This window comes from Ursus maritimus, unplaced genomic scaffold (genome assembly GCF_017311325.1).
Source record: "Ursus maritimus isolate PB19 unplaced genomic scaffold, ASM1731132v1 scaffold_32, whole genome shotgun sequence".
Lineage (NCBI taxonomy): Eukaryota > Metazoa > Chordata > Mammalia > Carnivora > Ursidae > Ursus > Ursus maritimus.
In genome coordinates, this window is record NW_024425786.1 from 25,067,699 (window position 1) to 25,081,145 (window position 13,447).

Here is a 13,447-nt window from a genome sequence, read left to right on the forward strand (position 1 = left end):
TTCCTGCCATGGCGGGTCCCAGTCCCATCTGCTGGAAACTGACCACCTCTCCCTGTACTCCAGGCCGTCTTGACGTTAGGCCGATTACTTCATTCGCTTAAGAACCAGGTGTCCCGGCTACTCCACTCCCTTACATTTCTATCCGTATTTAGTGTGTGATACGAACATCTTAGGCCCGCGTGGCACACGTGCACAGGTGCTTAAGCCCAGGGGGACTTTCCCGAGGACAGAGAAAATGGCTCTAAATGCCACCATTTGATACCTAAACTTGTTAGTGTCCCAATAATACGTATATGGAATTCAGTAATGACCCAAGCACGATGGAACTCAAAATGAATCAAGCCCACTTGCGAGGAACTGGAGAGAATGTGACTTTCATTCACTCCATTCTTTTGATTCCGGCGTGCTCAGGTCCGCTGTCTGCTGTAGCGAGGGGCTGCCGGGAGCCAAGGGGCCAGCACCAGCTCCGGGAGGCCTGGGTACCGGGTCCTTTCCCCGACGCTGCCCGGGTGGAGAGAACAGAGCCTGCTAGGACACACGGGTCCCCTGCCTGGGCCACCAGCCCTGGCCACAGTTCCACTACAGAGATGCGCCTACTCCCCCCTGAATTTGGTGCCCCGTTAGACCTGGGTGGCTGGTGGCTGGTGTGGTGGACTTTGGAGTCAGACCCGCCTGGGTTAGCGTCCTGACTGCACACTTACTGTGTGGCTTACGTCTCTTCAACCTTTCCGGGCTTCTGTTTTCTCATTTCTTAGAGTAACAATTCCTCAATCTTGGGTGTTGTGAGGTCTAGAGATGATACACTGGAAGTGTCAGGCACAGAAAGAAACTCAACACATGGCAGCCATTTGTTTCTGGACGCCGGGGTAGGCTTGCCCTCCTGTACCAGCACCTTCCCGATGCCTGCAGACTTGGCCACCTCTGTCTGGGCCAGACTTGCTTGTTTTCTGTCAGTTGACAGCCAGACTTGACCTTGGACTCAAGGCCATATACCCGCTCCCCCTCCCCCGACTCATCCTTCTTTCCCCCTGCTGCCCGGGATCCAGAATGACTTTTTAACTCACTGGGTTTAGAACTCAATAAAATTCTGTTGGAAAAAATAAACTGCTTTCCAAAGTACTTCTTAAGATGTTTTTCTGCCCTTGGGGTACTCCTTGCTGTCACTCTCAGATGAGAACGTCCATCGGCAGAGAGCTGGCTTCTGCACACTGGCCATCTGCGTCCTCACACACGGCAGGTGCGGTGTGTTGGTTTCAGTGTGGACCGGGCGTCCTCCTCTTCACCCCTTCTCTGTGTTTGTGGGGAGCAGGGCATGGGGCATCTTCCACGCACATTTCTCTTTTTTAAGCTTCTGTGGTCTCTTCCATGGGACTCAAATGAAGGAGAGGCGCGTGTCTGTGCGCGCTCAGGCCCATACGCACACATGGGCACACCCACAAGGTGCTTCAATCCGTAAGCTTCCTTCATCCGTCTGCAGCCCCCCCTTCCTTTACTGCCCAAAGTCGGGGCCCAGTGGGAGTCTTCTCCGGGGTGGCAGGTGCAGATGGTGGCAGGGCGAGGGCCCAAGTCCCAGCAGTAGCAGACACAGGCAGAGAGACAGACGAAGATGGGCACCGGGCACTGTGCTCAGGGGGCTGACTGCCTGTCCCCTGGAGAACTGGGGACAGACAGATCGCACCAGAGATTGGAAACAAGAGAGGCACGGCCGGGGGCGGAGGGGTGGTGGCGGGGAGCAGAAGCAGGCGAGAGAAAAGAGGCAAAGCAAAGAGGGGTAAAGGGGAAAGAAGTAAATTAGTAGCCTTGATCTTTGACCTCCCCAGACTGAGGACGGGGTGTAGGTGGGGACACACATAGCAGGACACACATTTTCCCAATACCGTCTTTTTTTTCCTGGCAGTGTCGACTTATCCATGAGGCACAAGAGACCCAATGCTTAGGGGTCACCACACTTTCAGGGGCCCAGGAAAATTGTTTAATTTTAGTTTCTTTCAAAATCAGAAGGAAAAAATATGAATATGATAATAACGGGCATATAAAAGTGTGTCCAGACTGGATTATAGACATCTTTATAACACAGTTGTCAACTATCATGTTTAATGTATATTTTTTTAATGGAGGAAAAGGCCCATGAAAGCCACAACACAGCCCTCACGCACCGACCCCACAGGTCTCCATGATTTCCCTGCTTTGGGTTGTTCTTTTAATTTCAGCTGTTCTTGTTAGCCATCATTTGAATTTATCACCTAATTATTCATTTTAAACGTATGTGTGTGTTCAGGGTGGCTCTTCACACATTCCCTCCCTGGGCCGCGCAATGCTTTCTTGGTGTTTTCGCTGTGCTCCTCTCTGGGCCAAGCGCGGTGGGCCCCTCTCCAGAGCAGCCTCGCTGGAGAGCTGCAGGCTGGGTGGAATATTCTGAAGTCCCGAAGGCTGATGATGGGCCATGCTGAGGGCTGCTTAGATCTGGAGCCACCAGCGGCACGTGACCCGCAGGTGACACATTGTGCACGCAGGAGTGGGGACCCAGTGGAGCCCGAGATAGGGAGCAGGGGGTGGGGAGGGGCAGATCAGGGGGCATTCTGATTTCTCTCTTACACTGTTCAGTAATTCAGCAGCTCGAAGTGCAGGGTCATTACTGATCACCCATAAGGCCTGATTTATGCCATCAGAGGGGATTTTCCTTTTTCTTTTTTGCTTTCTATTTGTACGAGTTCTGAGTAGGAAAAAGTACAGAGGGATCATAAAGATTAAACCTCAGCATTAAGTGAGGAATTCTGGAATAATTTCTCCCCCTTCTTTAATGTTTGTTTCAGATCGATGTCAAAGGATGTGGAAAACTCAGTAAGTTAATTATTTGTGTTTAATAGTTGCCTCTGTATATTCTGAAAATAATTTTTATCTCTTTATGTACAAATTATGATAATACCTACAATTTTAAGCTTAGACTTAAGCCAGAGAAATAATCTAGAGGAGAAAGTGGACTCAGAGAAGGGAAGGGGGAATTGGAGACAGGGAAGGACTGCGTCAGCCCAGCTATTATGCTCAACGTGGTGGCTAATCTGACACGTCGACTCGACAGGGTTCCGGTCAAACACTACTAGCTGTTTGGTCAAATGCAGGTCTAGATGTTGCTGTGAGGGATTTTTTTAGGTGTGTTAACACTTAAATCAGTAGACTTTGAGTCAAGCAGATTACCCAGCCCACAGAGGTGGGCCTCATCCAATCAGTTGAAGGCCTGAGAAGAAAAATTAAGGTCTCTGAAGAGGAAGGAATTCTGCCTCCAGATGGCCTTTGGATCAAGACGAAATCAACCCCTGGTGGAATTTCCAGCCTGCAGCCCTGCCCTGTGGACTTCAGACTTCCCAGCCCCACAATCACGTGACCCAATTCCTTAAACTCAATCTCCCCCATTTCCTCTATGTATACATACAACACACACACATGTATCCCCACCTCTTAGGTGGATATCCCTATATCGAGATATCACATGCGTGTGTCTTCCTGTGTGGACACAGATATGCAGATGTCACACGTGTGGTATGCGTATTTTATGTATGTGTTCTGCACACACACACGCACCTGTCTCTGGAGAGCCCTGACCGACATGTTCTACTTGGCTGTCGTGCCAAGCCCATGGCTAAGAGCACAGTCTCTGGAGTCGGCCCGCCTGGGACTGCATTCGGCCCCTGCTCCTTACTAGCTGTGTGATCTTGGTCGAGTTCATTCCTTTTCCCGGACCTCAGTCTTCCCATCGAATGGGGATAAAGACAGTACCCACCCCGGGGGGGGGGCAGTCCCTAGCTCAGTGTCTGGCACACAGCAATCCTCCGCACACGGCCCTGCCGCCCCCCGCCCCCCGCGTCTGTAGGTGGGGGTGTCCCTGTGCACGTGCCGCCCGCCCCCTCCTCACCGGCTGCCGGAGGCGGGCTCTCGGTGGCGGCGGCGGTGGCAGCCAGGCCTGGTGGCTATACCGCTGTACACACTGTGCTGACGGTGAACTCCGCCTCCGTGGCCATGATGTCTGTGGGCTGGATGTTGCGGTCGTACATTGGGTTCTCGAATGTGGCCCGAACGTTCGTGTTCTCATGGCCAGCATAGCCATTGAACGGAACTTTGGGTCTTCTCCTGGGAATAAGACGGCAAGTGACCAAGACAAAGAGGGGGGGCTCAGGGTCTGAAGGGGGAGAGGGAGGGGGCGGGAGCTTGTTCTTCCTTTCACAAGGCCCCGGGAAGGCTGTGTGTGGGGGGTTGGGGTCAGGGATGGGGCCCGACCCCCTCCTGCGCCCCCCATACCTGTGCTTGTAGAGATAAAGCACAAAGCCCGCGATGATGAGGGCGATGAAAGGCACCAGGATTGCGGCTGCCACTGAGCTGCTGTTGGAAGCAAAGTGGCGGCCGATGGACTCGGGGTCGGACTCCAGCAGCCTGAGGTCTGCAAGGTCACAGAGCAGAAACCTCAGGTCACAGAGACGTGATGTGTGAGGGGACAGCCCCGGGGCGGTGTGGCCGCGGGTGGGGAGGTCCTCTCCTGCAGCCCAGACACCGTGCCAGCTGCCTTCCCCCCCACTCAGACAGTCCCCCGGGAGAAGACGCCCCACATGGGCTGGGCAGGTCACACGCAGAGGACCGTGTTCAGTCCCGGGGAAGGCAGTCTGCGAGAGAACCTAAAACCGTGTCACAGCTTCAAAGGGAGCCGCCTTCAGAAGTTTTGAAACTTCTCTTGGCCATAGAAGCATTTAATCAGATAAAACCTTATGAGGAAGCCAAAATACAAAACAGGTGTGGGTGGGCCTGCTGGGGTGGTCGTGGGAGAGGAGGTGTGAGCTGCCTCGGGCGGGTCTCCCCTCCTCCGCTGTGGCCCTCCTGGCACAAGGCTGGGAGGGCTCAGGGGAGCACAGGGAGACACGCGGCCCGCTAAGTGGCCCACCTCACCCCGGGTGGAGGCTCCAAGACGGGACAGGTCTGCCTTGGGGGACAGGGAGTCAGTTGTGAAGCCAGAATGAGAACCCTAGCCTGTGTCAGGCTGAGGGGCCAGGGGACCTGTCTTCAAGTACTTGAAGGGCTGCTGTAGGGAAGAGAGAGAGATCTTACTCCATGCTCCGCACAAGGGCGAGCTAAGAACTCCTCCGGGGGAGGAGAGTGGGAATGACAGGGAAGCAGATTTCCACGAAGACAAGGAGAAGCTTCCCGAAGGTCAGAGCTGCAAGACAATGCAGGCAGGGCCCCTGGCATGGTGGTGTCAGCACTCAGGTGCATAGAGCTGACTCTGGCGCACCCATGACTGCCTCCTGTCTCCCCTCCCACCGCCTTGGAGAAACCAGGTACCCTCCCCCGACTAGAGTCTGAGGCTCTGGGTCAGGTCCGTCTCTGAAGGGAGGAGACTGGATGCCCATGACTGCGGCAGGCAGGGTAAATTTGCCAGAGAAGAGCCACCTACCGGGACTGCTCGGGGAGAAAAAGGACAGTGTGAACAAAGGCACCCTTGAGAACCCCACATCTGCATGGGGGTGTCCGTGTGGTGCCCAAGGGCTGGTGGCTGGTGTTGCTGGGGGTTGTATCTGAGACCCAACCTCCCGTAAGCTGGGGCTCTCGACTCCAGGCCTGGCCATGAAACTGTTTGGCAAAGGTTGAGTGTATTAAGTGTATGTGCTTGTTTCTGGGGACGTATTCCATAGCCCTTATCAGAATCTCAAAGGCGTCCATGACCCTCAAATGGTCAAGAACCCCAGGATTTGGCTGTGAACTTCACTCCTCTCCCCCTGGCCCCAGTACACAAGTGTCTCCCTTCCAGGGGACAAATGCTAGTTATAGTTACCAAGTCTTTGAAAGCCGAACTGCCCAAAGCCTTGGCCCTTGACCGAGCCTTGGTAGATGAAGGTGCCTCCTGGGGACTCCGAGGAGACCTGTGAAGGTGAGGGCAGAGGCCGTGAGATGGGGGCATGCCAGGCAGAGTCACACGCCCTCCTGGCGCGTGCGGGCAGACTCTGTTGTCGCCCCGGGACTGTGGTGCCGGGGGTGGGGCCGGCGCCCCGTGTGCTCGTAGGAGGCGGGGAGGAGCTTCATGGTCTACTGGTCCAATCACTTCATCTGTGGGGGCCTCTCACTTGTCAGGTGTGAGTTACAACAGTACCTGTGCGCAGGGTGGCGGTGAGGCCTGTGCGAGCTCCCGCAGAGAGGGCACTGAGGACACTTCTGGGCCTAGAGAACTGTTAGCCGTTATCACCGTGGTGAAAACGACCGTCAAGGGCCGCTGGAACCCCCGAGCCATGATTCAAGTGTACCCAGCAGACTGAACACACTTTGGACGGTTCATCACAGTTCCAACAGCTACTAACTGGAGGAGGCAGTTGGGGATGGAAGTCTTCTTGGCTCATCCGTCTGGTCCCTGCGGATGTGCCCTGACTCCTCAGCTCTCTGCTACTCTGGCCACCGTGACCTCCCTCCTTCCCACCCTTCCACGTCCAGCATCAACAATCCGGGACAGGGAAGCCACAGATGTGACACGTGACACTATGCGCAGTTCCCCTCCCGTGAAATTGGCAGGGACGGGCAGACGAGCATCCGTATGGATCTGCGTTCTGCCTTAGGAATGCCCTAGAATGTGGTAAGGCTTTCCCACAAGGGAAGGCAAGAAAGCCGTATCTTCTCCCCTGTGTCTTGGTCTCTCAGGCTGTGCTAAGTCATCTGTAATCACATCCTCAAATGTGAGCGGATATTTGAAGTAGTCTCCGGGGACCCACTGCCTTGTCCCATATCCTGGCACACGCCATTACTCCAGCTTGCTCGAGCTCACTCTTACACCACTGTTCGGGTTCCTTGCTTCCTGCTCGAACATCAGAAGCTACTCCGCATCACTCAGATGTGCCGGCCCTCCGGACACTCAGCCTCCTAGCCCCTTTATCTGTTCCTTTACCCACTTCACTAGCAGATGAGGACTCCCCTGATCCCAGTCCTGGCCCCCAAGAAAACCTCCCAAGTTTTCATGTCGATCCTACGCATTTCCACTCTCTTCTTCCCCCTTCCCTGCCTGTGATCTGGGAATCAACGGCGGGGCAAGGGCACAGGAGGTCAAGGACTGAGATTTTGCCGTACTTACGTGCCCATCTAAAGCCCAGTGACCGTCTTTGAACTTGTTCACAAAGATCTCCACAGGCCCTGTAATCTGGTAAACCTGGAGCAGGAGATGGAAATCTTCTTTCTTGTAAATTCCTGGGAGAAGGGAGTTCAGAGAATACACGAAAGATCTGGACAAATCTGCAAACCCACATTTGCGTGTATGTGGAATTTCGTGTGTCGATGTTGATGTCAACATTGTGCGCATGACCTCCAGGAGGTGAGCGTAGTGTTGCCTGTCAGTCTGTGTGGGCTGTGAGGGCACACAAGAATGTGTGTGTTACAGACAAGTGGGTTTGACCTGTGTTTGTGACCCTTCAAAGACACGCACACGTCAGAATAAAGCGAATATGATTCTGCATACGTTAATGTGTCTGTTAACGTATTTCGTGGGTGCCGGAGTGCACGAGGCATGTACGTGGGCTTCTGAGAATGTCTTTTCAACTCTGCCTTAGAGCAAATGAGTGAACCTGTTGTTTCTGTGTGCGCTCCCACGAATGAGTGGGCATGATTGTATGTGGGCCGCGTATTAATGTCTACATCCGTTCACTCATGCATTCCTTTGTCCATCTCTTCCAGAAATGTTTGCTTTCTGAGAGATTTAGTTTTCCTGATTATAAAAAGATGGAAAATTGGGGGAATTTTGGGAAATGCAGAGATGCAGGAAGAAAAAAGAAATCATTTCTGATATCACTAAGAAATAGTCACTGTTAACCTTTTGGTGGAATTATTTCCAAATTTCTTTCTTTTTTTTTTTAAGATTTTATTTATTCGAGAGAGAGAGTGCATGAGTGGGGGGAGCTGCAGAAGGACAGGGGGAAGCCGACTCCCTGCTGAGCAGGGAGCCTGATGCGGGGGCTCAGTCCCAGGACCTTAGGATCATGACCTGAGCCTAAGGCAGACGCTTAACCGACTGAGCCACAGTCACCCCCCAGTCTTCTTTCTTATGAATATAATATTTCCTTTAAAAACTGGAGTCACATTGTAAATGCACTATGGTAGGTCCATTTGCCCCCAAACGGACACACTATTTTATCTAGCAGATGTATTATAATTAATATATCCATTTTGTTGTTTTTGGACAATTTTCTCTTTCCAGTTTTTATGTAATACAAATAGCCCTGTAATGTGAACATCCTTTATTCAGGAATGTTTGACTCCCTCCATAGCTATTTTTTATGATAAAAATTCTTAGAAATAGAATTAAATGGGTTCAATAATTTTCAGGGATCTTGACACAACCTGCCAAAGTGCTTTCTAGAACTGTACTATTTGACACTTTGACCACCAAGTGCATCAGTGCCTTCACTGGACCATGACCAGCATTAACGTTTATCACTTAAAAAAAAAATCTTAGTGCGCAAGTGGAAAATGACATTTTCTGTTTATTTTTAGCTTTTTGATTACTACTGAAAAATATTTTTTCTTTTGTTAATTGACTGTATTTTGGCTTCTGGGAATTTTCTGTCCCTATTTTTGGTTCTGTTTTAGGGATTTCAGTCTCTTTTCTCTTTATTTAAGTCTTTTTCTGTTCAAGTTATTAATGTTTGTCATCTAACCATTTCCTTTTAGTCCCTGGTGATTTTATCATGCAAACAAAGATGAACAGACACTTTCTCCTCCTCCTGCCCATCAGACAAGTCCCTCCCCCAGGACATGAGGTTCCAGTGACAGTAGACTTGTCCTTGTAGAGGGCGTGTGCCCGCCCACTGCCCATGCCTACCACACCCGGGCTTTCAGAGGGGTGGTCTGCTCCTTACCAGCCAAGTGCACCTCCACGCCACTGTGGTCAATCATGGTGGCATTGACCTTGCTGTTGACAACTTGGAATCCAGTCACTCTGAGCATGGCCGGCTGCTTCTTCCCCTGGTACTCATAGGCCCCTTTCCATAGGGAGTTCTTGGCAAAAACATCCCCAGGAACTGGAGGAATTGAGAAACAGATGTGAGAGGGACTGAGGCCACCTGGTGGCTGATTCCAGTTCACTCACTGAGATTGTTTTCCCCAAAGCTTCACGTGGGAGAGGATGGTGGAGTGCTCTGGTCCTCTTGTGATCCAAAATGGAACTTGAACTGAATATGCTGCCAACTCTAGTTTCCTTCTTATATAACACACATGCTAATGTGGTAAATAAAAGCATAAAGTTCAAAAAAGGATATGACAGTCTATAATAATTTTGCATTGGTTGGGCCACACCTGTAGTTATGTGCCCAGGTCTGGACATCGCATTTTGAAAGAGACAATACCTGTGTTAAAAAAGTAACAATTTCCAGGAAGTTCCCTGGGGAGGACCTGGGTTTCTGTGTCTGTGTGACTACACACTGGCCAGTCCTGTGCTAGGGGGATTGTGGTAAACAATGGCTCCAGAGCTCGAAGCTCTGGATGTGTTTCTGGAAGGCTTTGGACTCTTCTGGATGAGGTTTCTGTTTCCTTCAGGCTCACTTCCTCTTGACATTTGTCAGGGGTGGGTAGTGGGTGGAGGAATCTGTTTGGCTCTGTAGACAGTTTTCATACCCTTTCACTGAGTACTCGGAAAGTCGTGTGCATGTTTCTGGGTAACTAGGCAAAGGAATCCACACCAGTTTCTTGAACTGAAGATCTGGATCGTACCTACCAGAAGCTTGGGTGAGTGGTGGCTCCCGGGCAGTGTTGATGGGTCTCCCACTAGGCCGGACCTCTGCTGGGGAAAGAGAATGGAAGAACACAGGTTCAGCCTCTGGTCTACACTCTATTGGAAAAAATAATGGCCACCTCTCGGACACTAGGTCAATGGGTTCTTTGAGATCTTGCTTTAGACTTATCCTCTTAGCTTGGGAGTAGATACTTTGATGGTCTGGTGATGCTATGGACTGACTCCTCTCGGAATAATAAAACAGAGAGAGTTAAAAGGAAACCCATTTTATCAATTATAGTCATTGACATGTGAAAGAATTAGGATGCAGGTAGATATGGGATTCTTTATTACTGCATTAAATAACAGGATCTAGTAGCAGGTCCAGTCACTACTGTATCCTTGAAGTAGCCAGGAGCATAAGCAATATTTCATGATATCAGTAACAACTGTAATATAATATGAAAATCTCGGCAATTTTTATTGGTGACAAAGTCACAGGTATCGTCAACACTGCTGTGGGTTTGTGTCTACCTTTCAACTTAAAGGAGGTGCTAAATTTCGGTAAGAGATAAAGGACAACAAAGCTGTCTCTTTTGCCACCCTTGTACCTAGATCTACCGAATGCCCTTACTGATGACTCTCGGTTAAAAAGCCCTGTCCCACTCTGCTTTCCTCCCGGATGCCTGGCACAAAGGAGGACCTTCCACCAATCAAAAGTGAACTCTTTGAGGCCTGGTTGGGAGTTGAGTGGCGTGGTGCCTTCCCTTGGAGTGATGATGTTAAGACTGAGAAGCCTGCAACAGCTGCCCCGTCTCCCACCACGAACCACAATTCTCTGGCATCCACACCGGCGTCCCTCCCAACCCAGGAGATGCTCAAGGAGGAGCACGAGGGGGCTGTACTGGGGGTGCCCCAGGGCTTGGCTCCTCGGGCAACCACCACGATCAACATGTACAGCAAGACCTCCATGTCCGATCATATCATCCGGTCCCTGTTCAACACAGTCTGGGCTTCCGGGCATTCGCCTACTCTATGAAGCCTAGGGAGTGGAAGATGGCAGGCGACGTGACTGGGTCCCTGGCCTATGTCTCTGCCTCCAAGTGCCTGAACATCCGGGCCCTGGTCTTGGGTCTCCTTCTGATCGTTGCGTTCACCATTACTTTTACCACTGGTGTGCCGATGATTCTCGAAGCACTTTCAGAGATCATAAAAGGTAACGGAGGCTACTAGCAGCTGCCCATGGCCTGAGGCTGTCATCCCTCTCACAGCAGTTTCTATACACTTCAGTCTACAGCTGAATTCAATCAGGCACTTGTGCGTGGGGAGCAAAAAGACCGAGAAGCCCTCACAGGCAAAGTCACAGGCTCTGGGCCTGAGCGTTCAGGTCCCAGCGGTGCTACATCATGATGTGTGACCTGGACCAGTCACCTTATCCCTCAGAGTATCTATTGCCTCATTGGAAACATGGGAAAATACTGAAACATACCTCACAGGCCTGCGCTGAATAAATGAGGTTATGAACATGAGGTGACAGTCGGCCAGAGTTCATGTCTTTTCTTCTTTTGCACAGAAACAACGGAAATAACTGCCTCGTCACCAAGGAGGGGCAGACTCTCCCTGCTATCTCCTTGAGGAGGCTAGAGTTTGAGCACCATCCTTCCGACTCCAGACGGCAGCTTATGTACAGAAGGTTGTGGAGAAATTTCCCACAGTGACTCAGTCAAGTACTTGTATGATGAAAATTACTGTCTTAGGTTTTATAAGATGAAGGGAGTAAGAGGGAGAAAGCTTATGGGCCAGGAGCTGTGCTAGGCCATGTTATTCACATTATTTCATTTACTCCTGCTCTCAAAACTTTGAGGTCCAGATTACTGTCTCCATTTTATAGAAGAGAAACTCGTTAAGAGGCAGAGAAGTGAAGAGGCTTGCCAAAGACCACACAGTAAGGGGCTGAATTGAAATTCAACTTCATCTGAAGCATTTTGTATTTTTATACACAAGTACATAATAGCATCAAAAACAATAAAACTTGACTAAATGTGACCAAGGAAGTGCAAGATGTGTAGAGTGAAAATGAGAAACCATCGTTAGAAGGAATTAGAGATCTAACTAAATGGAAAGACATCCCAGGCTCATGGACTGGAAGACTTAATACTGTTCCAACGGCAACACTCCCCAGACTGACGTACAGATTTACTGCAACCCCTGTCAGAATCCCAGCTGTTTTGCAGAATTTCACAATCCAATCCTAAAGTTCATACAGAAATAAAAGGGGCCCAGAAAAGCCAAAACAATCTTGAAAAGGAAGAAAAGGAGTGTGTAGGCTTTCCAGCTTCAGAACTTATTACAAAGCTATTGTAATCAGAACTGTGGTGATGTCACAGAGGCAGTCATACAGACCAGTGGATAAAGCTGAGGATCCAGACATGAGCTCACATGTTTACGGTCAGATGATCTTTGACAAGGGTGCCAAGAAAATTCAATGAACAGTGAAGAATAGTCTTTCCAACAAATGGAGCTGGGACAACTAGACATCCACATGCAAAAGAATGAATTTGGACCCCAAACAACTTCCCCTAACCCCCCACCCCCAAAATGAAAAAAGACCTAAATTTGGGAGCTAAAACTATAAAACTCTTAGAAAAAAACCACAGACGTAAGTTTTCATGACCCTGGATTTGGCAATGGTTTCTTAGGTATGATGTGAAAGCATGAATAAAGAAAATATAAATTGGAGTTCATTAATATGAAAGACTTTTGTGCTTAAAAGGATACCAAAAGAAGGTGAAAAGATCCAAACTCATCAAGTTGTACACATTAAATATGTGCATTTTTATATATCAATTATATCTCAATAAGGCTGTAAAAAAAAACTCCATTTGAAAAAAAATTTAACACAGGACTAAAATGGAGCTTGAAATGTGACAGTCTAATTTCATTTTAGGTGATGAGCGACATAAAGGAGAAAGTACTTGTAAATTTTAAAAAAAGAAAGTGAAAGACAATCCATAAAATGGGAGAAAATATGTGCAAATCTTGTATCTGGTAAGAGTCTTATAATCTAGATATATAAAGAACTCTTGAAGAGACTCTGGACCAAGATGGTGACATAGGAGGCTCCCAAATTCCCCTCCCGCCATGGACACACTGAGTGTGCATCTACACACGTTCAACAGCAGCAGTTCAAGCAGAAGAAAGGATCTAAATATAAAAACATACGAAACTGTAAAACTCACTGATACAGACAAATAGATGGTTAAATTCAGAATACTCTAATATTGTAATTGTGATCGGTAAATCAGTTATAACTCTAGTATAAAGATTAAAAAACAAAAGTGTTAAAAATCACTACAACTGCAGGAGCACCCGGGTGGCTCAGCTGGTTAAGCATCTGACTCTTGATCTCCACTCAGTTCTTGATCTTCGGGTCATGAGTTCAAGCCTTGCATTGGGCTCCATGCTGGGTGTGGAGCCTAATAAAAAAAAAAAACCCAACCCCAAACTAGAACTGCAATAATTTGTTAAGGAATACATGGTATTAAAAGATGTCAACTATTACATCAAAAACATAAAATGTAGGAAGGGAGTGTAAAAATGTAGAGCTTTTGCATGCACTCAGAGTTAAATGGTTATTTGCTTTATTTACTCATTATTTATTTATTATTTTTAAGTAGGCTCCACGCCCAGCACAGAGCCCAGTACAGGGCTTGAACTCATGAC

At 49.2% G+C, this 13,447-nt stretch overlaps 1 protein-coding gene and 1 pseudogene across 1 annotated transcript in view; one reads left to right on the forward strand and one right to left on the reverse strand.

Moving 5' to 3' along the window:
* Positions 1-2,093: 2,093 nt before the first annotated feature.
* Positions 2,094-13,447, reverse strand: part of CSMD2 (CUB and Sushi multiple domains 2) — a 567,391-nt gene continuing 556,037 nt past the window's right edge. Inside the window, exons 65-71 of the mRNA XM_040619227.1 lie at positions 9,728-9,790; positions 8,874-9,035; positions 7,097-7,209; positions 5,816-5,903; positions 4,294-4,432; positions 3,911-4,125; positions 2,094-3,235 (exon numbers count right to left, since the gene is read on the reverse strand). Of these exons, the coding sequence (XP_040475161.1) occupies positions 3,966-4,125; positions 4,294-4,432; positions 5,816-5,903; positions 7,097-7,209; positions 8,874-9,035; positions 9,728-9,790 (725 nt within the window). The 3' untranslated portion in view covers positions 2,094-3,235; positions 3,911-3,965. The remainder of the gene's footprint in view (positions 3,236-3,910; positions 4,126-4,293; positions 4,433-5,815; positions 5,904-7,096; positions 7,210-8,873; positions 9,036-9,727; positions 9,791-13,447) is intronic.
* LOC121106375 lies at positions 10,186-10,957 on the forward strand (annotated as a pseudogene).